At 55.2% G+C, this 27,052-nt stretch overlaps 1 protein-coding gene across 1 annotated transcript; it reads left to right on the top strand.

Moving 5' to 3' along the window:
* Positions 1-2,896: 2,896 nt before the first annotated feature.
* LOC123027027 (disintegrin and metalloproteinase domain-containing protein 2-like) lies at positions 2,897-25,159 on the top strand. Its single transcript, XM_044437370.1, has 21 exons — positions 2,897-2,954; positions 3,389-3,456; positions 5,172-5,233; positions 6,158-6,236; positions 6,514-6,590; positions 6,926-7,103; positions 8,652-8,708; positions 10,461-10,532; positions 11,831-11,997; positions 12,586-12,667; positions 13,594-13,730; positions 14,971-15,151; positions 15,502-15,591; positions 16,261-16,459; positions 17,302-17,407; positions 18,048-18,102; positions 18,714-18,769; positions 19,208-19,425; positions 23,415-23,592; positions 24,821-24,859; positions 25,072-25,159. Exons 1-21 carry the CDS (start codon positions 2,897-2,899, stop codon positions 25,157-25,159), a joined length of 2,247 nt encoding a protein of 748 aa, XP_044293305.1.
* The last annotated feature ends 1,893 nt before the right edge of the window (positions 25,160-27,052 follow it).

Below are 27,052 nucleotides of genomic sequence, written 5' to 3'. Positions count from 1 at the left end.
ACGAATGGCGAGGAGGAACAGATCCCAATCCCTCCCCTTTTTGGGAAAAGAAATCAGTGGAGTCGTTTGGAACCCCCCGGCGATGGTTGGTCCAGCTGCTGGAAACCAGGCAGGGCGGGGGCAAACTAGTCCTGATGCAGGAACCCCTGAACTGCCGGACAACAGGACTGCTATTTCCCTTCTTCTGGAATGCACCTGGAATGGGGTGGGGGAGCAAAAGGGGCGCTGAATTGCCCACCTCTTGGCTTTCTGATCTCCACTGCTCCACCCCACAGCTGCTTCTCCTGCCCTCCTGCAAAGGTTAAAAGATGCCAGGGCAGCCTGGGGAATGTGGGGTTGATGGGGAGAACAGCTGAGCACTCCCAGCCAGCCAAATCCACGAACAGGCCAACATGCTCCACCATGTGCAGAATGTGTTCACATCATAAGTGTTTTGCTTCCTTTAGACCGGCATCTGGTCACAAAGAGCAAACAAGGCACAGGGCATTAGAATTAGAAACAGAAACAGAGCGAGTCAGAAGGGGCCTCCTGGGCCATCTAGTCTGACTCGCGGCTCCAGTCGGCTCCGCTCATGACATGCCCACCATGTGCACATCCAGCCTATCCTTGAACACCGGCACCAATGGGGCCTCCACCACCTCCCGTGGAAGCCCATTCCACCCCTCAGGGTCCCGACTGCCAGGAAGTGCTTCCTGGCATCCAAACTGAACCCTGGTTCCCTGAGCTTGGCTCCATTGAATTCCTCCTGCTGCACTGTTGTGATAGAACTCCCAAAGCAGGGTGGGAGATGCCGCTATATCTTGAAGGCCATGAATATGCACGTACCTGGACATTTAGATCCAGTCTCCACCTGGATTCATGCCCTGAACATCTTGACCTGCTTTCTCAAACTGATGGAGGCAGGGGGTGGGGTAGGCACACTTTGGCAAGGCCGAAGGCCCAAACTGGCTTGCCTGCACTTAGGAGCATCTGCGGATGGTGGGAAGCACAGGAAATATGCTCCCCACCCTGACAGAATCCGGGGACTGAAGGGGAAAGGAGCAGCAACAGCACACAGTCTTTATTCCCCAGATCGATCAGGCTTATGCTGCCTCCCGCTGGGGGGTCAGAAATTCCCTGCACAGGCATCCTCAAAAAAAAAAAAAAAAAAAAAAACCACAGCAGCTCATAAGGTTTCTGGCCTCTACCCTCTGTTCCAGGAAGCCTCCCATACCTTTTAACACCTGCAGAAATTCCACAGGTAACTCCGATGGCTGCATTTGCACCTCAGGAAAAGGTTCAGTTGTGGAGTGCAGCCATTAAAGAAAAATCGTCCCCCTCGACCACACAAGGGGCTGCAGGCCTCCCCAGGGGCTGCTGATGACCACTTCTGTCTCGACGCTCATTCTGACACTAGGTCAACCGATCCCAGTTCATAGTAGTGAGTCTGAATATATGTGCATGTGAGTGCACAGTTGTGGATGCGGAGCTATTGGTACTACTCTCAAGGTCAGTCTGGTGGATCTGATTGCCACGGGGTGATCGTATTTTTTCCCCGTCCCCTTTTCTTTTTCTGCACATGCATTTGTGTTTTAGCCCTGGATTTGTATTCTCGGTGGCTTTCCACTGATGTTTGGTTTTGTTGGGCTGCTAGACCAAAACAAGTATATATTTATCTACATAGATAGATAGAGAGAGCGCTCCTCCTAAACAACAAAAAAGGAAAGATCATAGCCACATTCACAACTTGTACCAAGGGTTCCCACTTGGAAGTGTTCCAAGCACAACGGAACCCATTTCTCTGATCTCCCAGGTGGACATATTTTATTTATTTATTTAGAAAGCTTCTATGCTGCCCCATTCGCCGAAGCCTCGGGGCGGCTCACAACAATAAACAACACAATAACAATATAAAAGCAATATAATTGGAGACGTCCTGGCCAAAGATGTAAAATCAATAAATAGTAACGATTAAAATGACATTTAAATAAAAAGGTCTTCGCCTGGTGCTGAAAAACAAATAACGATGGCGCCAGGCGGACCTCTCTGGGGAGCGCGTTCCATAGATGGGGCGCCACCGCAGAGAAAGCCCTCCTCCGAGTACCTACCCTCCTAATATCCTTCATGAGGGGTTCCCGGAGAAGGGTGCCTGCTGCCGATCTTAGGGGGCAGGAGAGCATATAGGGAAAAAGATGTTCCTTCGGGTATCCTGCTCCCAAGCTGTTTAGAGCTTTATAGGTCAATACCAGCACCTTAATGTGGGCCCGGACTTCAATCGGGAGCCAGTGCAGCCGGCAGAGGACTTGCATTATGTGAGAAGAGTGACTGGCCCGTCAGCAACCTGGCAGCTCCGTTTTGAACCAATTGAAGTATCCGGACCGTCTTCACGGGCAGCACCACGTAGAGCGCAGGTGCCTGTGCAAACTCCCACCTATGGAATTTCTGGCTAGCCTAACCGTACTGGGGCGGGCGGGTGGAAGGGACACCTCAAATCGTATGACTGGGATCTCCCTGTCTAACTCAGGGTGGCCCGATGCAAGTTCCGGTTACGCTGTCCTCCGCGTTGGGTCAGACCAATCGCCTGTCGAGCCCAGTTCACCGTCTCCGACAGCGGGCAGCCCTCAGCCAGATCCCACGCGTGAACTGGGCAACCTGGCCGGGTTTTGCGCAGGGGCCAGCGGGCCATCCAGCAAGCGGGGCGGCGCCGGACGGATCTGCCCCTTCCCTTTCCCCCGCCCCCAGAGACCGGCCTGGGCCTTCTTATCCCCCCCGCCCGCACTGCCCCCAAAGGGTCTCCGCCCCGCTCCGCCCGCGCTGGCTCCCGGCCGCGGGCGGTGTGAGCGGGGCTCCGCCGGGGCCGCGCCCCGTTCGCGTTCCTGCGCGCCCGTTACCGGTCGGCGGAAGCGGGCGGGCGGCGATGGCGCTGCTCCGGCTGGCGGGGGCGCTGCTGACCGCCTGCCTGGTCTCCGTGCTGGGTGAGCCGCGGGGCTGGGCGCGGCGGGGGAGCCCTCGGGGCGCGGGGCGCCGCCATCCCTCGGGGCCTCGGCGAGCCGGAGCCCCTGCCCCGACCGGGTTACAGTGATCCAGTCCCACGTGGGTGGCGTTGGGCAGAGCTGTCCTCGGGCCTCGCCCGCGCAGCCTGCAGTCTAGGCCTTGCTGCTTCCGGACTCCTGAAAACGGGATTTTTTAATTAAAAAAATAAGGGATTTCAAAAAAAAAAAAATAAATAAAGATGGGATTTCCTCTTCCCCCACGCCCAGCGTGCTGCACCATCACCTGCAGTGGAAGGGACTGGGGGGTGGGGGACGGGTGGCACGGCTCCCCAAGGGAAGGGGAAAGGAGTATCGGGAAAAGGCGGTCCACACCTTCTCCAAAAGCAAGTGATGACAGGAGTGTCTCTCCTGCCTAGGATCGCGGCGGACGCTTCTGCAGGTCATCGTCCCTCAGAGAGTCCCCGTGTACGCGTCCGGAAACACGGTACGCGTCTGAGCTATTCCATCTCGCGCAAATGCTTCGGCCACCTAGTGCGAAGGAAGGACTCCCTGGAGAAGCCCCTGGTGCTGGGGACGACTGAGGGCAAGAGGAGGAGGGGCGGCAGAGGCTGAGGGGGCCGGGTGGGGTCCCTGGTGTAATCAGCATGGATTTGGGGCAGGCGGTGGAGGACAGGAGGGCCTGGAGTGCTGTGGTCCGTGAGGTCATGAAGGCTTGGGCACGACTGTGCGACTGAACAACAGCGACAATCTTGCTGCCTCGGCCGCCCCTTCCAAGTTGCCCGAGCCAGCGAGGCTTATCGGGTACCATTAAGAGTGCCAACAGACTCGGAGCACCCACTGCTCTGAAAAAGCCACGCGCTCTGGGCCCACCTTGGTGTTCTGGCAGCAGTTCTGCAGCTTTAAAAAGGCCAGCTTCTGCCAGCCCCCTTGCCCGCGTCTGCATTGGGGCAGGGCGCTCTGTGCGTGTGTGTGTAGGGACCATTTTCTCCTGCGGTGTTCCTCCTGGCTGCATTGCCCACCTCGTGCCCAGCCGGACTAATCGTAAGATGCCTTTCAGGGCGTGCAGCGGCCTTTTTGCCAGAAATCTGGCCACAGACCACCCGCAGTCTTGGCCAGCTGTACCCTTGCGCCAGCCAAGGGCAGGTTCCATTTTGGGAGCCTCGTTCTAGATGCAAGTGGAGGAGGATGAGAGACAAAAGGGGCGAAAGCCAGGATCGCTGAGCCAGTTAGAATGCGGAGGACTTCCCAAAACAAGAACAGCAGCCATTTTTCTGTAGTTGGGGAAGGGGGTGCAGCCATTTTGGAACCTTGCACTGTACTGGGAGCAGGAGGGACAAAAGTTACTCCCTGGACCCGAGGTTCTGCCCTTCCGTCTTGTACAGAACCTAAACCTTGGTGAAAGGGGTAGGTTTTGCTACTCGCCAAAAGACAGGGAGCTAAGAGACCAGCTATCTCTGTCATAGCAGGTGGGGATACAGAAAAACTGCCTTTCCACCTGCCCCCAGATGTGTGTGCACACCTGGAGACAGCCAGATGGCACACCTTGCTTCCCTATGGTGACATGAGACCCTCAGAGCCAAAAGGTCCCCCACTTGCATCTTAGGGACAAGGATAGATCAGGCACCCTTTAAATATGTCTCTGGTCATCCTCAGCCTGGCATAATAGAAGCCATAGCTTTATTTTATTTCTGTATTTAAGGATACTTATATCCCACCTTTTTCCTTTCAAGAAACTTGAGCTGGCTTACATGATTCTCGTTCTCCTCTTGATCTTATCCTCACAACAACAACCCTGTGAGGTAGGCTGGGATGAGAGTCTGTGGCTGAGCCCAAGTCCCCCAGCAAGCTCTGTGGCTGAGCGGGTTGCCTGGGTCCCCGTCCTGCGCTCTTAACCACTGCGCCACACGGGCTCTCGACAGATGAGGAGTGCGCTGGGTTGGGGAACCCATTTTTCGCTATATAAGCTGCTTGGAGCACAGTTTCAGTCCCACTTTTAGCAACTGGGGGGGTAAAAAGGACCCCCATCTGCAATTGCTGCATCTCTAGCAGGAAAGCTGCTTTTGAACTGTCTGTTTGGTAGGTAAGCAGGATGTCTTGACTGTTTGCATGAGTCAAACTTCTCTCTGTGTCTCTCTCTCTCACTGTGTATCCCTCTCTCTAAAACACCGATTGCATGAGGAAATCTTTGACTTGTTGCAGGAAAGGATGTCCTACGACATCGTTCTCGGGAACAAGCTGTACACAATTCACCTGAAGCAACAGTGAGTAGAAGGAATTGCTGGGCATTGCGTGTCAGGTTTTGGTGTGTTAATATATAGCTCTGCTTGCACTCTTGCTTAATACACCTTAGACATTTCAATAAATTAGGGATCCGTTAATTAAGCCATTGCAATCCCATTAAGGGTTTTAAAAATGTTTGTTCAGGGAAGAGTGGCATGATGCGCGTTCCCGCCTCCTTTTGGTGCAAGCCTTCTCGGAAAAGCCCCTCTGCGACGGTGCTCACCCCTTCCTCGGCCCTAGTCACGCCTAGTTAGTCCAAGACTTTTCTGTCCAGCCCAGCTGGGATCCTGGAGCTGGACTGGCCTGGACAGGCCAAGATTTGAAGTGTGTGCATGCAAACCAGCAGCAACAACAACCGCAAACCACACCATTAAAAAGGAAAGAATGGGAAAAGGGAACAAAACTGAAGCATTGCAAACCTTAAACACCAGCCAAAAAGATTCACAGCACATATATTATACCTCTTTGTGTTAGTCTATAACAAAACAAACTGCTGTTATTAAAAATAATAATGCATAGACATCAATGACGGCACCCTAAACATCCATATTTTTATGCATATGCAGATTCAGCCTAAAAGGCCAGCTGTTCAAAATGGGAAAGCTTCATTAAACCCTAAACCTGCTGCGCTTATTGCCAGTAGCCGTTTAGCCTTTTAGTTTCATAATATTAGTCTCTGAACAGTCAAAAGGGTGTGAGAAAGCCATTTGCATTTGTTTGTGCATGCACGTGTGTGTAAGTGTGTGGGAACTCGGCTCAGCCCCTCACACTTCAGCACCTGGAGCCGTGGGGGACAAGGACTGCCCCCCTCTGTCCGAGGAAGGAGCCGGTCCGGGCTGCTGGGATGCTCGGCATTGGCACACGCCCCTCCTCTTTTGTGCACCTCTGTGTCTGCTTTCTCGTAGATCCATTTTAGCCAACGATTTCAGGGTGTACACATATACTCATTCGGGGAGCGTAGTCTCCACGACCCCTTCCATTCAGGTAAACTTCAGCCTGGGGCCTGGGGCATGCTGGGAGGTGGATTACTCAAGGCTTAAATGGCGCGGGTTGGTCTTGTGGCGGCTGAAGCCCCGCTGGGCGTTGCCACTTCCAGGAAAAGCTTGGAAAGGGGGCTCGTGGAGGGGCAAACATGTGGGGTCCGAACTGCAGGGGAACCTCCTCGCTGTGTGTGCCTGCAGGCGTGCACAGCCCACGGAGGGGCCCATGTGGGGTTGGCAGGCATTTCTTGTGCCGGCTATGCACCTACCGTGTTTTCCAGCGGGATTGCTACTATCAAGGCTACGTCGAAACGTACACAAACTCACTCGTGACGCTCAGCACCTGCACTGGGCTCAGGTGAGTGCTCCATGCGCCTTTTGGCCAAGCGCGTCGCACCTCGGTCTCCGCACGACCACAGCTGAGCCCACAGCTCTGAGCAAATGTGCAACGACCCACCTTCTGTGATACTCCTTCCCATAAGTGCAAAACTAGGCATAGCTGAAATGCATAGTCCCACTGATCTGAGTCATGTGTGGGGCACCGGGTTGAGGAAAATGGATCGACGGCCCCAAGACGGATCGCTCACAGCCAAGCTGAAGCAGCGCGACAAGCGAGACAGAAATTCAGCAATCATCCCCTGAAGTCGTGGCTGACGGTGCAACTTGTCTTTCTTCCTCCTGACTGCTGGCCAGTGGGGTGTTGCTGTTTGAGAACCTGACCTACGGAATTGAGCCCGTGACGTCCACCTCCGGGTTTCAGCATCTCGTCTATCAGATTGAGTACAGCAGCAGGGACCTCAGTGTTTCGAAAGAGAATTATTCCATTAAGTGGAGTGCAGGAATGAACCAAAGGGCAAACCCAGGAGTACCAGTAAGTGCTGATTTCAAAACCGGGTGATTGGAGGGTTTTCTGGTCAGAGAAAAATAACAAACCCTTTTCTCTGCATGCCTCTACATCAGTGGGGAGTAGGGCTGCAGCGGCGTGGCTAGCCTTTTCTTGGGTATCGGTTGCCTTTATGATGAGAAAAACAACTACCCCCCCCACCTGGAGGCTTTTAGGTGCTTTTGGGGGATGTCAGCAGGGCAGACAATGTTTGTTCGGGAGTAGGAACAGCCTCTCCCTCCCAAAACAGGGACAGCAGCCCCCACAAGCCTGCTCTGAGTTGCTGTTGCTAGGCTGGAAAGGTGCAGGGCTCTAATCGGATGGGGGGCCATGTGCGGAAGCAGAGAAGGGGGTTGGACTCGGTGGCCTTACTGGCCACTTGCCACTCTGCTTCTTTTCGATACGGTCCCCCTCCCCTCCCTGTGATCTTGGGTCTGCACAGGCTGAGCCCCGACCTCTCCAGCCCTCGCGGGGCCCGGTGCCGTCTGCGTTGCCGGGCTTCCTTCTCCCCTTCCAGCGGGTGCCGACGAGAGCTTTGGAGTCACAGCTCTCCACTGCACCTCGCCAGCCCCGCATGCAGCACAGATCAAAGGAATGATCCCCTCTGATCTGTGCGCGTGGCTTCTGCCCATGTGAAGAGTGGAATCCAAACTGAAACAATCGCCCACTTCCCACCTTTGCAGAACGGCCTTAACTCAACCCCGAGGGTGGCTCACGATGCTGGAGGGCTGGACGGAGGGCATGCCCAGTCTTTCTAAATTAGTCTGCTTGCGCTCTTTGTTCCACAGCCGCCCCCTCCGCCTTTCCCAAGACGCTTGGTCTGAATCACCTCCCTTGGTAGACTTGATGGCGTGGGGCTGCCTGCCTCCTCCCCCCAATGCAAAGGCAAACAAAGCAAACCAAGCCCAAGTCCAGACCAGCTGGCTAGCTGGGGATGCCCTGTCCAGAGACGAGCGGAACTGAGCTGGAGGGGACCGAACGCCCCTTGGCTCTGAATGATGACTCTTCGCTCAGACATTTCCAGCCATCCAGCAGCACAAAAGCCCAGCAAGTCCTTCAGTTTCCATGGCTGGACTTGAAACACCCCCTGACAATCGGCTGTCTGTGATGCCTGACTAGATCTTGTGCTTGCTGCCTCGGAAGGAAATCCCATGCTTGCACCCATCCCCAAGCCCACCACCCCAGGGACCGAAGCTGGGAGCTTGGGCGTGCGTGTTCCCCACGGCCCCTGGAGACCGCGGCTCCGTCCTCAGCTTCCAAGATGCTGCCTGTGATCCCTTTGGTTGGAGGCCCTGCACACAGAGCAGGGGTCTCTCCCGAGCCACAGGGTGCCCAGCTGCCTTAGGGGGTGACTTTGGCCCCATTGTCCTCACAGGCTTCGGAGCAAGCCCAGCCACATCCTTCTCTTTCCCAGAAAGTGTTGGCTCTTGTAGCGTTTCACGAGGTGGTCTTTGCACGAGGTGGGCAGCGAGCACGCGTGCCACGAGAGGGTAGTAATACGGTTTTGAACTTTGTTCTCTTCATGGACGAAAACAGATCAACTTCAGCACTGTGAGATATGTGGAAATGCACGTGATCGTCGCCAAATCTCTGGTAGGCCCTGTTTCCTTGGCCTTGGGCTGGTTCAGTTTGCCAGGAGGCTGTCTCAAAGTCCAGAAGTTGGGCTTGCCTGGGGGTGGGGGGGGGGCTTCACGCTGCCTGTGTGCAAGATTTTGGGTTCTGCACGTGTGACCTCCCTTGGCATTCCTTGATGCGCTCCGGCCGCCGCCACCTTTTCCAAAAAGAAAAATGGTCCGGCAGAGCTTCTGCTCATTCAGGATGTGTGGGAGGGGTCTCAGCCCATGTTGCAGAATCTGGGCAGCTTCAGGGCTCCTCCTGCTGGCTCTGGTAGTTGCAGGATTGGTCCCAGCCTCTGACGCAGCCTCCAGGGCCTTCATGAGCACCACCTGGGGGCCCTTGGGAAGAGCTATTTCAGAGCTGGCTCTTCGCTGCAGGAACTTCCTCAGCAACCCAGCTCTCCAGTGTCTGTAGTCCTCCTCTGTGCTTCGGATTTTGCCTGCTGTTTGCTCCTATTTCCGGTTCTTTCTCCTGGACCCTGTTCCAAAGGCATCCCTGCCCTCATCCCATCGTCTCGACTCCTGACCTGTGGCTTTCGCTGTCTGGACCACAGTTCACTTGCTTCCCTGTTTCACCTTGCCTTGCTCTGGGTAATGGCTTGACTTCGGCTGCATAATTTACAGACTGTGTTTCCTGGGTCCTGGTGCCTCTTTAGCTTCTTGCTGCCCATGCCCCAGACCTTACAGTTTGTGGAGGCAGCTTCTGGAAGGAAGAGCTGCAGGACTCCCAGGTGATGCCCCAAAGGCTCTGGCAGCTGCAGCAGAGGCGGGGACCGATCCTGCAACTACCAGGGCTGTTATTCTGGCGTTTGGCCAGCAGGATGAGTCCTGAAGCTGCCCAGATTCTGACACCAGGGCTGAGATGCTTTGAACCTGAGCACCTTAACAACTGCTTCTACATATGGTAACCAACCGTTCAAAGCTTGTAAAGTTATTGAGTAAGTCACACTATCTGGGGTAAGTTCAGATTTGTATATACTTTGTGTAAGAGAGCCAGTCTGGTGTAGTGGTTAAGAGCATCGCTCAGGGACTCAGGCGATCTGGGTTCTAGTTCCCGATCGGCCATGGAGCCAACAGGGTGACTTTGGGCCAGTCCCAGTCTCTGGGCCCCACCTACCCTACAGGGTTATTGTTGTGGGGAGAAGACGCAGAGCAGTGGGAGGAGAATGATGTAAGCTGCTTTGCATTCTTTTTCTTCTAAAAGAAAAAGTTAGGGTTTAACGCAAATAAGTATATAATGTTTTACAGGATACTTCTGAATCAGAGACACCAATGAGGCTATTTGTCCCATAAACATTGTAATCCTGCTGATGAAAACCATCAGGGTTGAAACCCATCTAGAAACGGGCGCTGTGGACATGCGTTGCCTGAGATAGGAAATCATGTCAAACTGCTTCTCCGTTTGACATGGGTGGTCCACTTACCCCATTTGAGAACTGCAAAAGTGTTGCGCGACTTTCGGTAGCATTTTGATCAAGTCATTTTCTGCTTCTGGCCATATATCCCTAATTTGCTAACAGCATCCACTTTTGACTCCAGGGCTGGTTCAGGGCAGAATTCCCATTTTCATGGGAGGGGCATCTTGTACACACGGAGCCTTTTTTATTTATTTCAGAGGGACAGTGTAGATTTTTAGGAGTACACTTAAAAATATTCTTGGCATGCCATGTGTAAAGCAGTGCTGACTTTTTCGAGCTGGCTAAAAGCGGGATGTTGTTGTTTTCCCTAGTATGATTTCATGGGTTCTAATGAAGATGTACTGGCAAGGAAAATCACGCAGCTCATGGGCTTCCTCAACACAGTAAGTCGATGCGCTTTTCTGTGCCGCCGGAGCCTGTGTGTGCAGGGTGGGTTGTTTGGAGCACCGAATTACAATGAAGGCTCTTTTTGACTTTTCCCAAGACAACTGCCCTGCCTCCTGGACCCTTTCTCTGCACCGTTCTCCTTTCCTTGGGGATCCTGCCCATCCCAAGGTGAGATACCTGCCACAGAAATGCCAGTGCTCTGAGAGACACCCAGGCACCCCCTGCATGCTGTACCCATTCAGTGGTCGGAAGCTTAGGAAGTTGGCTTTCTGATGAGAAACTAGCCAGCTGGGAGAGCCTTATTTGCCCTGTGGGGGAACAGACTACACCTTGAAGGAGAAAGTTGAAGGGTTTTCCACTGGCCTTATGACCCAGTGCATGGCGGTGTCTCGGCTTCCGGGCAGCTTGCCGCCTGGGCACAAGCTTGACTGGACACCGCTACATGAGGCTGGACAACAATTTTACAAAATCCGTGGTTTGTAGGCTCTCTCCTAAGGAATGCAGGCCTCCTTCTCAGTAGGAATGGTGTGCAGGGTGTCATTTTCCTGCTGTGGATGCTGGGGGATGTATTCCCCAGAGGGGAATGGATCCGCTACTGGGACCTCGACTGCTTTTGTTTCGCTCTCCATGAATGTGGGTTTCCAGACTTGGAGGAGGGCAGGCGGTGAGCAGGGCTGTTTCGGTACCGGCCTTGTCGAAGAGCAGCGGGCCCCACGGTGGACGCACTAGCAGCGGGAGCAGCCCTCTTGTGCATGCAGTGGCTGGACTGGCACACGGAGTGTGCCGAGGCACCGTCCCGTTTCCTTGCAAAAGCATCCCACTTATTTTCTGGCTTTTGAATTCGCTTCTCTGCCATCAAAGCTCTTTCACCTCCTCCTGCCTTTTATGGCGTTGCCCCGAATGAGAGGAGGGGGTCAGGGAAACTGCACTGCAGGCGGAGAAGCACGCGAGAGAAGAACTACGCTGGGGCCATTGCGGGAACTTTAAAAGGTGGCTGGCCCCGGCCCCACAAAGCTGCTTGGAGTACGTGTGGGGGGAAATAGGTCCTGCGGAGGGTCTTTCTGGGAAGGGGGGCTCTAGCCACTGCTCAGGGAGTCCAGGTGCCGAAGTTGTCCTTGTGCAGCACACTCGTGTGGGTGTGTGAAACTGCCTGCCTAGCTCACCGTCGATTCCAGCTGCCGGCAAGACCCTGCACCCCTCGAAGCGGAGTCCCTTCAGTTCGCCATCCCTGCCAAGCTTTTGTGCCTCCGTTTCAACACCTCCCTCCAGCGCGTGCTACTGTTCCCCCTTTCAGATGTTTTTCAAACTCAACCTGAGAATTATCCTGTCCTCCCTGGAGCTTTGGATAGACAGAGATAAAATCTCCACCTTGGGAACGGCGGAGGAGTTGCTGGAAAAGTTTGTGGAATGGAAGCAGACCCACCTCGCGCTGCGGCCGCATGACGTGTCCTTCTTGTTTGTGTAAGCGGCACGCTCCTTCCCTGCTCGATTTCACCCGAAGGGGGACATGTGCCCTGCCCTGGTTCGGGCAGGGCGTGGGCGATGGTTGCTGCCAGGGGCTGGACCAGCGGGGGGGGGGGGGGGGGCCCCGCCGGGGGGGGGGGCGGGGGGGGGGGGGGGTGAGGCCGAGCTGAGGATGACGGCCGTGCGCAGGGGAACGCGGGTGGTGCAGAAAGAGGCGGCAATGCGGACTGCGAGGGAAGCGGCCCAGGCGAGACCGGCTGCCCGTGCGGGTCGGCGCCGTCTTTCCAGGGCCTCTGCCGGGGAAGGGCTTTGCGCCCTTCGCCTGCGCAGCTGGGGCCCCGTGTCTGGCCGGCGCAGATACTGGCTCTGAAGAAGGCGGGAGTGGAGGCCCGGGACATTCGGGATGGGTGTTCCAGGCCTGGGGGGAGATGTGGGGCCACTGAGGCAGCGGGAGAGGGTCGCGTTGCCCGGGGTTGTGGAAGGCGAGCGCTCCTGCGCATTCCAGGGAGGCGCACGTCCCGAGTGGTGCCTGGGAAGAGAAAGCACCAGCTGCGATTCTTCACGGCTTCCCTCTTCTTTCTGCAGCTACCGAAAAAAGGCACCTTCGGTGGGGTCCACGTTTGCCAGGAAGATGTGTGTCAGAGCCTCTTCCGCAGGGGTCGCTGTGGTACGTCAGCACTCACCGCCTACTGAGCGGCGCTTGTTGTTCAAAGCAAGGCAGCTGCCCTTCTCCCTGCGCTGCAGCTCCCGAATGCTGAAGGCCGGGACATGCACAGTGGTACAAGGTTCCCCTTGTGAGTCCGAATGCTGTGGTGCCTTTGGGTATGTCAGAAGCAGTCCTGAGATGGTGTGAACATCCTCGGAAGCGGGTGGCAAAGTGTGTGTGCGTTTTGACTCTTTCCCTTGCGAGGCCCTGGCAAAACTCCCTTGTGCCTTTCAAGCGCACGTGCCTTGGTTCCCCGGGGGAGCTCCCCTCGAAATGCAAAGGACGACGTCAGAGATGGGGTGCACGCAACTGGCCCCCCGTCTGCTTTGGCCCAGAGGGAGTGATTTTGGCTGGGTGCAGTTTGCGGCCTCCTTTAGCATCCTGAGGCTGCATTGCCAGCGCGCAGGATTGAGCCCATGTTCATACATGCGCCAAGCGCTTAGTAGGAAGCCACTGAGGCAGGGGTGTGTGTGTGTGTGTGAGCGGGGGAGAGGCATGCAAGTCAGAGCTCCTTGGGCTGTTATGGATGTCATGTGCCAAATGTTATGGATGTGCAAAAACAATTCCTTCACTTTTTCCGTTTCTTCCGCTTTTATGCGTTGCATGTGCGGGACGCACACTTCAGAAAGCGCCAGTGCAAATGCCTTTGTTTTCCACAGCAGAGGCAAATAATTGTTGTGCTCACACACGATCTTCAGCTGCTTGTAACTTCTGTCCTGCACGCCGTTGCACATCCTTTCCCCCTCGTGCACGGGCAGGGGCGCGCATTCGAGCAGATCCGAACCAGGGCTGCGCATCTGCCCAGCGGAAGTGGCGGTGGGGAGTAATAACGAGCACGGTGAGAGGTCGGCCGCGGCTGCTCATGGGTGGTCTGTGCTCTCATTTAGTACCAAGACGGGATCTTGCTGGAGACGTTTTCGGTGATCGTTGCCCAGCTGCTGGGAATCAGCCTGGGCCTGCACTTCGACAACAGCAGGGAGTGCTTCTGTCCAGTTTCCACCTGTGTGATGAACACCAAAGCAGTGTAAGTTACTACAGGGATGCTCGTGGTTATCCTTTGCATGTTGGCAAAATAAAGCTTATTATTGTGTACCTGTCCATACATCCATCCCAACCAGTCCCCAGGCTTCTGGCAGGGGTGGGCAGAAATGCCCAAAAATGCAAGCCTAGTGGAACACAAAGCACTTCTTTTCAGTAGCTTAGCCTCAAAAAAGGCATTTTGATCTTTCGGAATTAGGGGGAAAAGAACTGAACAAGCTGGGAAACCTCCAAAGCTGGTGGTCAGTGGGGACGGAGGCCTGGCTCGAGACAGGAACGGCCATCTGGAGAATCCCCAGGGGCCAGAGCAGGTTTGCTAATGAGGGTGTCCTGCAGCCCCAGTGGAGAGGTGTGAGGACCCAGGAACAAATTGGAATTATTTCCCCCAGAGTAAGCATAGAAATAGAGAAACAGACTGAATCAGTGAGGGGCTCCCAGGCCATCTAGTCTGACCCCCGGCTCCAGTTGGCTCCACCCACGACCTGCCCACCATGTGCACGTCCAGCCTGTCCTTGAACACGCTCACCGACGGGGCCTCACCCACCTCCCGGGGAAGCCCATTCCATACCCCTGAGGTCCTAACCATTCGGAAGTGCTTCCTGGCAACCACCCTGGTTCCCTGAGCATTGCTCCGTTGGAACACATCCTGCCCTCCACTGCAGGGGAAAAAAGGCCATGACCCGCCTCTGCGTGACACCCCCTCACGTGCCTAAATCTGCAGTAATAGTATTTACATTGCATTTCTAGCCTACCTTTTTCCTCTTGCAAGAAACCCAAGGTGGTTTGCATGGTTCCCCTCTACTCCATTTTTGTCCTAGCAACAACCGTTCTGTGAGGTGGGCTCGTGGCAGACCCGCAGCCTAACCCGTGTGAGCTTCATGGCGGAGTGGGGACTCGAACTGAGATCCCCGAGGTTCCCAGTCCAACCCCCGAACCACCCTGCCACGCTGGCTCTCCTTAAACAAAGATTTCTTCTGCCATCGCAAAACTAAAGCGAAGCAGTGTCTCCCAACACGCCCCCATCTTTCTCCAGGGCTTCCACATCTGGCCCCGCGTGAACCGACGGCAGGGTGCAGCGTCCCGGCAGCTGCTTCTGAAGGGCTTTCCAGCGGGGATGCCAATGTGGAAAGGATTCCCCGTGGCAGGAGCAAAGCCCGAAAGGCACCGGCTCGTGCCTTGGTCCTTGGCTTAGAGCAAAGTGCTCTTCCTTGCATGCTCCCCTGCAGGCAGTCCAACGGCGCCAAGTTCTTCAGCAGCTGCAGCGTGAAGGACTTCCGAAACTTCCTGGGGTTCGGCTCGTCGCAGTGCCTCTTGAACAGGCCACGGATCGATATCACGTACAGGTCCCCCTCGTGCGGCAACAGAGTGCTGGAGGAAGGGGAGCAGTGCGACTGCGGCTCGGCAAAGGTCTGTTAGGGCCAGTCCAGCAAAACAGAAAGAAAAAGAAAGAAAGGAGCATATCTGGAACAATGTTCCATTGACGCTTAATGCGTGAATCCCCTCTTAGCGGCTGAAATGCTACCGGGGGGCGGCATGCGACGCTTTTAAATCGGGCAGCCTCTGCGAAGGGGTGGTCCTCACCTTCTCCAGGTGCAGCCAGAAACACACGGGTTTTGTCACTGGTTGATGGAGGGTGTGATCCTGCGCTGGCTGGAGAGAAACGGGCCGGCCCGCCGCTCGCAGGCCTCTCCTGCTGCCCCCTGGCCGGGCGCCCAGCTCACACGAAGCGCCCTTCCGCCCGCCCTCTCTGCTTCCAGCAGTGTGAAAGCAGTCCGTGCTGCCAGTCCGACTGCACCCTGAAGAGCGGGAAGGAGTGCGCCCAAGGGCCATGCTGCGTGCAGTGCAAGGTGAGCGGGTGCCGGCCGCCGGCGCGTCCAGCGCTCCCCCGGGCAGTGGGGCGTCCGGGGTGCTTCGGGCCTCCTGGCGGGCTTGATGCCGCAGCAGTGCAGCCTTCCCCGACCCCGCGGCTTCCGGGCGACCTTGTGCGGCTCCCAGGATTCCCAGCCGGTGGCCCTGCTGGTGGAATTCTGGGAGTCGTGCCCCAAACCCCTCTGAAGGCCACCGGGCTGGGGAAGGCTTTTTGCGCTTTGTGCTTTGGCCATTGAGTGTGCGGGGGAAAGGCAAGCCAGAAAAGACGCAGTAGCGGGGCAGCCAATTACACCTGGCCGGGGGAAAAGAGAGAGGGCCTGCCGGTGCAAAGGAAATAGGGGATTTTGTCAGCTTGTCTAACAGGAGAGAAGCAGGCCCCAGTGAGGGGGGAAGCCCCGGTGCATGCTGGGCAACGACAAAAGGTTCTTCGTAGGCACCAGTGGCTCCCTTTTACTCCCCCCGCCCCCCGCACGGGTTCTTCTTCTACGTATGTGCCTTCCCCCGGTGTGTTTTCACACTTGCCAGTGGCCCCCGTCTTGGTCCGGCGCGGTGTGCGCTGCAGGCAGGCGCTCGAGCGTGTGAGCAGGCCCAGCGCAGCGCCTCGGCCGGGCTGGGACTCAGGGCTGCCTCCTCCTCCTGCCGGCCAGCTGCGGCCAAAGGGCACCCTGTGCAGAGACACCGTCGACGAGGACTGTGACCTGAAGGAATACTGCAACGGCACCTCCGCCGAGTGCACCGAGGACTTCTTCGTCCAGGACGGGCAGACATGCGAGGCTGACACCGGGGTTTGCATGAAAGGAATATGCCAAAGTCCCGATCGGTGGTGCCGGAAAATATTTGGGAAAGGTAACGGGGGGCCCTCCTTGCCCTGTACGCTCTCGCTCCCGCCACCTCAGCGCTCCCGTCTTTATTTCCCCTGCCCCCTTGGTCAGCTCTTGCATTTCCCTGGCCACCGTCCTGCCTACCCCCATCACTTCAGAGGGGAGGTGGGGATGCCTCCTCGTTCACATTGGCCAGGCTGCCATCAGGTCTGAAGCAGGAAGGAATGGCGAGGGGCGGCCCCATCCGTGATGCAGGGCAGAGGGAGGGTCTCTGTTGGGAATCGAGCCGGATCCCCCAGAAGTTTGGGCAGCTGCTGTGTGCGTCACTTGTGGGTCCTTGTTTTGCACCTCCCCAGCTGCAGCCAAGTCAAGGGAGGAGGTGGGCAAGTGTCCTCAGTTACAGAGGACACTCCTCGGTTTGAAAGCATCTGCTGCTGAAAGTTTGTCGGGAACCCCAGGAAGAGACCCCGAAAATGGCTATCCACAGCTAGTGCCTGGATGGCGGGCAGGGCGGGCTCACCGGCCGCTGCCTTGCTACGACAGAGCCGCGCACCGTGTTTCTGTTGCAATAATAGCCGTGCTTTCTAAATGTGTGCACCTGGATTCACACTCACTCAGCATTAGCGCCGTCCAGAGTGGTCATACTTCGCCCTTCCTGCAAGTGTCATCGTGACTCGCTCAGGCCCCTTGGCTCCAGAGGGTCCACGTAGAGCCGAACTCGGATCCAGACCTTAAGATGCAGCTCTGTAGATCTCCTGCCCGTCCGGATCCGCTCCTTTTCGCCGCTTTTGTCCAGCCTGGCGGCGGGCAGGATTGAGGACCGGGGAAGGGGCCCTTGCCGTGCTCAGCCCTGTGCTCTGTTTGCAGATTCCAGAAGCGGATCCTTGCAGTGCTATGAGGAGATCAACAGCCAGAACGACAGGATGGGACACTGCGGCTCCACCGCGCGTGGATACCAGAACTGCCAGTGGCAGTACGTTTGGGAAGAGCTTGGCGCACGTGCTTTCTTGCTGCAGCCGGGAGCTGGGTCAACCCCACAGGACATGCCTGGGGGGACATGCAGCGGGGTTCAGCCTGCAGCTCCCCACGGATGCTCTGGCTGGATTGCAAGGCTGTGCACCCCGATAGACACGGGGCAGCTTTGTCCGGGTGCCCAACTTCACCTTTGATGCGTTGGAGCCGACCTCAGCGCTGCTTGGCGGGGCAATAAAGAGGTTTGGTCCATACTCGGGGCAGATGCCACGGGAAAACAGTTGAAGCAGCGGTCCCCTTCTCCTGTGAGACCCACACATTTCGTATCGTTCTTATTCGTATAGGGCTTGTGCTTTGGGCTACACAAACCATAGATGACAGGACCAGTGTTTCTGAGTGCTTAGTGAGAGGTCATGGACAGAAAGGTCTCAGATTGTCTGGAGCTGGCCACTTCCCCGCAAACCTTTCTTCTTTTCCCTCCCCAGAAGTTCCAGAGGAAAGGCTTCTAATTATGGTCTTTTATTATGTTAAAGCAGGCCAGCCAGGACCTGCTGCAGTTTGTCCCCACTGGAAAAGGGGTGGATGGAGCACATCGGAAGCGCCTGCAATCGCGTGCCTAGAGATACCGCGTTGCACGCCAGGTTGTCCGTGCAGGAGAAAGCCTGGACGAGTGCCCGAGGCATGCCTAGCTATCGTGTACCGTGCGGCTCATAAACCCCCAGCCCACGTCTGAGCCCCATCGTCTGTCAGGATAAGGGCTGCAAGGGCAGTTGGTGACCATGCCCATTTAGCACAGAACATCGTAAATTTAAGCCCCGTCCTGCAAGAAAAAGGCTGCTTTTACATCCTGGGTAGATCTGCATGCTTAATTTTGGACACAGAATGTGCGTTGTAGTTGTTACATTACATTACATTCCCATACTGGCCAAAGTCAAAGCTCTCTGGGAGGTTCACAACATTTAAGTCTCCCTTCCTGATTTCAACCAGGCCTGACCTTGCTTAGCTTCCAAGACTAGGCACAACCAGGCACTTCGGGCTATACAGAAGTATTAACCTCAGTAGTTAAAAATGCTGCTGGCTCTAGCACCGGCAGTGCTTAAAATTATTTAAATAATTTCTTGACTACCTTTCAGGACAGAAAACTTGATGTGTACTTCAGTAGAACTTGTAATAAAACAGTGTTGAAAAGCAATCGAATAAAAGCTGCAAAAGAGCCATTAGAATAGCAACCGCAGCAAACGTAATCACCCAGGTGGGGATTTTCCCGCTTTGGCCTCTCCCAGTTTTTCACCTCTGGTTCCCCCCAGGTGTGTCGGACCGTGACACTCACCACTGCAGCAATGGAAGCTGCAGAGCGGCACAGGTGGGGAGCCCCAGGTGGAGGAAGCTGTTTCCGAGGAACCTCGTGGCCGTGTGGCTCTTTGCAGGGATGTAGTGCTGATGAACTGGCTACTTGGCCGACAGTGGAGCAGGGTTTCAGGAGTTTGTTCTTTATTTATTTAGGAAATTTATAGGCCGTCCATTGCTGTTGTCTCTGGACGGCTTACAATATATTATAAATCCTAAACAAAATAAATTGGCTACACCACGGCTGAGTATAAAATGGCATGGTTAAAATAAATTAAATGAATAAATAAATATACAATTAAAATTAATTAGCTTTAAAATATTGGTCAAATAAAAAGGTATTGACCCGGCGCCGAAAAGCATATAATGACGGCGCCATTAATTAGGACCTCTGCTCTTAGATGCGGATCCTCTCCCGCCCCGCCCGTCCTTCCTTTGTTGCATTAATTTGCAGGGACCTGAAGTGTGGCAAGCTAGTGTGTGAATATCCAAGTAAGAAGCCATTTGTTGTGGACAATACAGCGATCATTTACGCCAAGGTGCAGAATCGCTTGTGCGTCACTCTAGACTACATGAAAGGGCCGGGTGTGAAGGATCCCTTCCTGGTCCAGGACGGCACTGGCTGTGGGAAAGGCATGGTAAGGGCTGCTCTCGGGGCCATGGAGGACCCTGGTCAGGGTGTGGGAAGCGGTGCTGGCATCCTCTGTGGCTGGAGGACTCGCCCCTGCCCCGGCCTCAGAGGGGGCGAGGTGTCCCCTGCAGAGTCGTCTCCTGCCCAGCCTCCCTGAAGTCAAGACGGCAAGCACCCTTCAGAATCCGGCCCGCTCTTCTGGGGGCGGGTCAGTGCCAAGCATGCCCCCAAGGCTTCAGCTGGCTGCAGGTAGGAAGGAGCAGCCTTTCCCAGCCTCCTGCCTTCCAGACACGTTCGGACGGCAGCACCCAGAATGCCCAGTCAACGGCCCTGTTGGATGGGGATTGTGGGAGTTGTTGTCCAGATGCCTCTGAAGGCCACCAGGGTTGGGATCGTCCATCAACCATCAGGTCTTACTTGGAGCTGGCCAAGGTTCTGCTTTGCCGCCTCCAGCAGCAGAGGAGGCTTGGCTTGGCTTGGCTTGACTTGGATGTCATTTTGAAGCTGCTATTTCTCGCGACATCTTATGGCTTATTCATAAAATAAGGTACTATTAAACCCTGATATTTTTCATTTTAGTTTCCATTACTCTATCCTCTTTGTCTCTGTCTCTCGTGTGTGTGTGTGTGTGTTTGAGAGAGAGAGAGAGAGGCAGTCAAGTGTCTACTGGAGTGAAAGGATTTTTAAATAGGGCAGTCGGAAATGGCATGTTCCATAATTTTACCACTTCTTCCAGCAGCAGATTCTGAGTAACTTGCACAACAGAGACAAGGCTTCTCTGCGTGAGGCCTGCTTGTGTGTGCGGGCGATTCCTCCGTCACTGCTGATGTGGGTCTTTTTTGTGGCGTCCCTCTCCAGGGCCTGTCCTGTGCTTTCCAAGCACTTCTCCATGGAATGCCAAATGGTGCCAAAACAGAGGCGCATTCCTGAAATTGCCTCATGCCACACTGCAAACAGCTTGTGGTTGTTTAGTGGAATATACAGAAGGCAGGGGAAGGGGGAAAAGGAAGAGAGGAAGTGCGTGCACAAGACCCAGCCAAAACCTTGCAAAGCGTGCAGACGCTTTGCTAACGTGGTGGATTTAAACTCACATAGCGAAGCCCTCAGTTTCTGGGCGCCACTGTTTGAAACCTGCTAGCTTGGCATGAAATAATCCATTTTGATGCTATTCATTTTGCTGCTTTTTAGATTTGCATGAACCAGAAGTGTGTGGATAAGGCTATAATAAAAATGACTTGTGATTCAGTGACGATGTGCCATAACAATGGAGTGAGTAAAAGCAGTTTTTTTTCTGAATAGTATCATGGATTTTGAATGAGGTGTTTCTTTGCCTGGGGGATCCTGGGAACTGTAGTTTGAGGAGCAGCTAGGGGGACAACCTCCCCAAAATAGGATTCCCAAGATTCTTTGGGGAAGCCACAACGATTAAAGTATCACCTAAGACAGCCAGGACAAGTCTCTGGTGCAGGTAAAGATGCCAGTCTCCCCTGCACTGGAAGGGACGTTTCCTTAGATTGCAACTTTTCTGGATCAGCTTTTCGAAATCGCTTTCTCCCTGAGGCACTCGAGACATGCTGAGCTGCTTCTCCCCCGCATCTGAGCGTCCAACTCCTGATTTTAAAAATCTGGACAGAACTCCAAGGGATTTGTCAGGATCATTATCAAAGACAAGGGCAGGAATGCCCAGGAGGTTCCAGAGAAGAGTTTGGTGTCCTGGGAAGCAGGAGACGGGAGTCTGGGAACTGCTGAACAGACATGCTTCCTGTACCCTGTGGCTGGAACGGGAGGCTGATAGGCTGCGGCGTGTAGCAGGTTTCGGAACGCAAGGGCTCTTCTGCGCCAGGCGGAGGCTGAACAAGGTGGCAACTGGCTGATCAGTACCAGCAGAGCCGCTCCAGTGCTTTCCATCTCCTCCGAAGCAGGTCTTGTCCAAGGCTCTGGGTTCCTCCTCGGCCATTCAAGGACAAGCCGTCCGCATTAGCGGGGTGACCTGGGGTTCTGGGCCACGGCAGTGTGGCAGCCGGAGGCTTCTAGGAGCTCTCCATGGTGCTGAACGCCACCCTGTAAAACCCAAATCGCCTCCATGGGGCACTATGTTTAGCTCCTCAGACTAAAATCTGCATTGTATCCGGAGCCCCAAAAACATGGGGGTTACTGGCTCCCTGCACAGTGACAGGAGCTCTGGGGGCTTGAAGGGGAGCCCTGCCATCTTAATGACGCGCCGTGGAGTCCTCCGAAGCAGCTCGGCATTTTTAGGCCCTGGATCGCCTCCACCCTGCCCAAGAATTGATGCTCTCGGGCAGGAAGGACTACAAAGAGTCACTTATCTGTTTATAGTACTTATATACTGCTTAATATAAAACCATTCAGCTGGGACAGCTACTTGTCCTTCTCCAGACTTGGGGGCTGCAGCTAGGAAAGTGGGCTGGCCTGGGTGGGGGGAGGACTGAGTGCAACAGAAAGCGTAACCGTGGCTTCTTTCCTTCCGCTCCCTGTACGATCCAGCTTTGCAACAACAGAGGGAACTGCCATTGCAATAGGGGATGGGCCCCACCTGACTGCACAAAAGAAGAAAAGGGAGGCTTGGGAGGCAGCGTCGACAGCACATACCGAAGTGGTTAGTTGTCGCCTTAATGATTCTTTAATTCCTTTCTATGAGTGATTGTCAGGACAATTTTAAGCCACGTACCTGAAATAACTCAAAAAAGAGAGTAAAAGATGACTTATCTTTGCGGAAGCAGTGCTGATGCTTCTTCAGATGCTCAAGAAGGTGGAAACACGTGAGCCATCCCTTCTTTATGGGAGCTGTCAGTTTTGACAGCGGTCGAAACTGTGGTTTCATTTTGTTTGGTCGTTTATACAAGGACCTTGGTGTGTTTTCCACAAGGACGTGCGCATTCATGCTGGCGTGTGCATCTGCCAGAAAACCCTTTTAAAAGGACCCAGAGTTCCACAGCTAGCTGTCAAAACTGACAACTCCTGTAAAAAGGGGGTGATGTACACTTTTCCATCTTCCTGAGCCCCTAGAAAACTGTGAAGATTCCCAGATGGGCTTTTCCAAAACAAACAGCTTTGAGGTTTGCTGGAAAGTAAATAATCTAGTGGCAACCCTTTTGTGCAAGCAAAAATCTCTTTCTTTTGCTTTCTTTTGACAGCTTGGTTTTTGACTGCTGTCAGGACAAACCAACATGAAAAATAAACCTCTTGGTACCCCCCAAGAGCACCCCCTGCCCCCTGGGGTATTGGCCAGGCGAAGCATACTATTTTGGACCTGCAAAGGTGACTAATAATTTCAAAAGGCACAGATAAATGTGCATATTTCAGGTGCAAAAAAGGAAAGAAAGGGGTGATGCACCTTGACGAGCCCCTGCTTTGCGCCTCTTGGGCAATATGAAGAGGCTGTTGCTGTCCGTCAAATTGGGGATTGCGTTTTGCAGCCCGTGAGAAAAGAAAAGTCGCCAATCTGCCACAAATGCCAAAGGGCTCGAGTGGCTCTTGCTGTGCGGGCGCCGGTGTGGCAGCTGGCAGTGGCCTGGGTGAGCTTTGCAAGAGGGACAAGGGGTTTGTGCCATCTTCTATGGGCCAGCTTCAGGCCCCAAATTGACTATCTGGTCAGTTCTTCAGGTCCTTTCTCCATACTGACTTATTCAGGCACAGGTATCCATCCTTCATCTTCCTCAGTGAGGAGAGGCAAGAATCTAGAACCTCAGAAAGGTCCTGCTGGATTTGGCCATGTGTCCTGGTTCGCACCATGGCCAACCCGATGCTCTGCACACGAGGGCAGTGACAACCCCCTGCTCACATTCACAGTATGGGCTGTTCAGAGGGATTGGGAAAGTGTGAAGCCTCTGACTGCCTCTTCCAGGAATTCTTCTGATCAACTTTCAAACTGGTGGCCATCACCGTACAGTTTGGCAACAAGTTCCATCATTTAGCCGTGCAGATTCAGCCGGGCGTCTTTGCAGCTCCCCGGCCCGCCTGTCCACTGCGCAGGGTGTAACGCGCTGCTGTTGCGATGTCTCTTTGCTAGGTCCGGATTCGAGCGAACCTCACGGGCTGAGTCCCACGGTGAGGAACTGGCTTCTGATTGGATTCTTCCTCTTCCTGCCAGTGATCGTTGGCTCTGTCATCTTGATCATAAAACTAAAAGACGTCGTTTCGCATGTCAAGGTGCAAGAGGAGGATGAGGAGGACTATGACACGGAAGGGTAACTTGCTTTTGTTGTGGTGCAGGGAGCAACGGGCTGCCCACGGAGGCGCTGGGCTTCGTCTCCGCTGGCTGCAGCCCAGGGCGAGGACTGAGCGTAAATGGCTCGAGGGCCTTTGGGGTGAGGTTCTTCCTCCCTTATTTCCTCGGCCTTGCCTTCTCTGGAGGAAAGGGAAGCCCCTCGCCCTCTCACGCTTGTGCTGCCCCAGCCGCTGCTGGGACAGCGCCCTTCTTGCAACGGTGACCTTCACCGGGTTCGGGCTGCGGGTGCTTGGCTCGGGGGCTGAGTGGCGCCCTTTAGACCACAGACCTATCCTGGGGTTGCTCTGGGCTGCCAGATGGAACAGGCTTCGCACCAGGGTTATAACCTCCAGGCTGAAGTTACTGGCGGTCCATTTGGCGAGAGGGCACCAGCATTGTCCAAAATACCACACTTCAGTTGTGCTCCACAAACACCAAAAGGGGAAAAGGATGACATACACCAAAACTTTTTGGATAAGATTTAGGAAGGTCCACAATCCTGGTGCGTATTTATTATATATCCCTAGCATGAGTTTGTTAAACATGTGCTTTTCTTGTGACATGCTGCCAAGTCGTCACTGATTTATGGGACCCTGTAAATTGTGCCCTCCAAAATTTCTGGTCCCTGGACATCCCTGCTCAGCTCTTGTCGACTCACAGCTGCAGCTTCCTTTATGGAATTCCACCAGCCCCTATTTGGTCTCCCTCCTCTTCTGCCTTTGACTTTCCCTAGCATGATAGTCTGCTCCAGTCAGTCTTGCCTTTACTGAAAATAATTCTGCATAAACATCAAGAAAAGCAGTTCTAATTCCCACATTTTTATCCAGTGCTTTAAAGGCCTCTTGGCTTGGCCAGGGCTGGATGAGCTCCACCTGCCTTTAAAGCGGTTTGGTCAGTGGTGGCACATGGTTTTGGAATTTCCTGCCTTAGTCTGTACATGCAGGATATCTGCACATCCCCTTTTTACTAAGCACAAGGGGTATATTCCCCATGGAGGACCAAACCTGCAAACCCATCATGGCTTAGAATTTGGCCTGATCCGGCTCAGAAAAGGCCGCTCAGCTAAACACAAGCAACGGCAACAACTTTCGGAAGGTGATTTGCTACGATCGGGCTGGTGAGGGGGACTTGATGTTTTTCTTTTGTCGTCTTCTTGCAACGCACGTCCTGAACTAGTGTGCGATCATGTGCGTCCCCCTTCTCTTTAGATCTAAATCTCAGGGAGCGGCCCAGCCAGACATTGCCAGGTGAGCTCTGCGTGGCCGACCTCTCGTTGCTCCTCTTGGGTGGGGAGGAAAGGGCCGAGCGCCTGCCCTGCCGGAGCGGTCTCGGGGGCCATCCCGGGCCACTCCAGGCAGAGCGGACGAAAAACGTGGTCCGAGGCTTTGGGGAGCCCCCGCCAGTCGGGTGGGCGAACCAGAGGGGCTTTTGGCGCGCCCCTCTGCCGTCCCTGTTCCAGGCCTGACAACCAGGCGACCATTTCGGGGCTCCAGTTGTGCTTTTGTCAGGCCAGCCTGAGCCCGATCTTCGCTGCTGCTGCTGCTTGAGGCTGGACGTCTGCGTGCACACACAGCCGCCTTTGTGCTGAGAAGCACCCACGGACGCCGCGGGCCTCAGCCGTATCCCTCCGGGCCTCAAGCCGGAGGCTTGTCCTGCCCCTCCCCTTCAGTGGGGCTGGTCCTGGGACCTGAGTGCACGTGGGCTGCCACTGAGCGTATACCCCGAGGGCCATCTGGTGCAGTGGTTGGAGTGTTGGACTGGGCATCCGGGAGAGCCGGGTTCTAGTCCCTGCTCAGCCATGAGGCTCACTGGGCGCCTCTGGGCCAGCCACTCACTCCCAGCCCAGCCTACCTCGCAGGGTCGTTGCGAGGATAAAGTGTAAGCAGCCCTGGCTTCTTTGCAGGAGGACAAATGGGTCGCTGGTGCCGGCATCCGTGCCTCTGCAACAGCAGCCAAAGCACATGTTGCAAATGGGGAAGGGGGCCTCTGTCTGCGCCCCGTCTTCACAGTCCAGGAACGGGGCAGGGGAAGGCCCAGGCCCAGGCCCAGGCCCCGGACGCGCCCTCTTTAAAAACCCCTGCTTGCCACGCATGCCCTGCTGGGGAATATTGGAAAGGCGTCTCTCGACACTGCCGCTCTACGCACTCTTCAGACGGAGGCGCTGGAGTGAGGAGGAGGTCTGAAAAGCTGACCCCTCCGAAGGCGAAGGCGAAGGGGTCCTCACTGGCAGGAGGCCAGCCAGGATGTGACGGCCGCAGAGCCCCGTCTGTTTCAGCTGGGGTCTCAACGCAGCCCTCTGGGCGGGCCCAGGCACTCACGGACCCTTCCCCATGTCTGTCCGCCAGCCAAGTAGCTTCCTGGCTTTGGGACAGATCTCCCCCCCCCAAAAGCCAGAAATGCCTCCCTCAAGCACCTTTGGTGCAGCTGCCTTCTTTGGAATGGGACTGGGGCGGAAAGAGCTTCTGTGCCCCGTCTCGTGGCCTGAGGCTGCCTGGGGGCAGGGCTCAGAAGCAGGAGAGTACAGGGCCGTCCTACTGCCGGGGGGGGGGGGGGGGGCACCGACAATTCCAGGTCAGGCAGGCCAGAACAGCCCCCCTGGCCTTTCCCCCAGCCTGCTCAACAGGGCAGAGAAACCTCCTGCCCACTATTTCATCTTCTCCAGTGCAGCCCCAGTCCAGAGCCTGGACTCCAGCCAGCTCCCTCTTGCCTGGACATTATTCTTGCTGTTCCCTGTGGTCGTGTGCCCCCCACGGTCGGCAGCACTGGGAACGTCTCCGTGAGGCCTGGAAGGAACTAAGAGGTGCACAGCAGCTAATTCTTTGGCACAATCTCCTGTTTGATGTGTATTCTTCCTGATTCTGTGCTCTGTTTTATGCAGCGTATAACGGCGGCAGGAGCCGTAGATGTGGTGATGGATTGCCGAAGGGGTGCACACGCCTTTTCTTCTCTCCAAGAAGTGCAAAGCAACAAGAAAAACAATTTGCATCCCTCTGTGTTGTGTGATTATTGAAGCAAAGGCTGTTTGCCACTGCTTCAGTTTCTATAATAAAGAGCGTATGTTCTAAAAAATCCTACGGCGTGCGGCGTGTTTTCTCGGCTTACCGGGAAAAGGAGGCTGGCGGTGGCTGGACCACTGGCCTGAAGCTGTCTGGGGGGGCCAGTGCTTCTGTGGAGGGGGTGAGGGGGTGTGCATGTGTGGAGGTCTCTCGGGAGGGGGTCCTGGCTGGCCTGTGGAGGAGCAGTGGACAGGAAGGCCAAAGCAGAGGAGCAAGCCGAGGGGCGCCGCAAGAGGGCAACGCCGGTCATGGCAAACGGCAGTAACATCCTGCCGTCGTTCAGTTCGGCGCTGGTGCTCTCCAGATTTGGGGCTGTCCCGTATGGGTCAGATGGATCGTTCCTCCTGGGTGTCAGTCCTGTGGCAAATGTATGCGATGCTTCTA

Source organism: Varanus komodoensis, unplaced genomic scaffold, assembly GCF_004798865.1.
Source record: "Varanus komodoensis strain SLA01 unplaced genomic scaffold, ASM479886v1 scaffold30, whole genome shotgun sequence".
In the NCBI taxonomy this organism is placed as follows: domain Eukaryota; kingdom Metazoa; phylum Chordata; class Lepidosauria; order Squamata; family Varanidae; genus Varanus; species Varanus komodoensis.
This window is presented reverse-complemented; position numbering and strand designations above follow the sequence as displayed.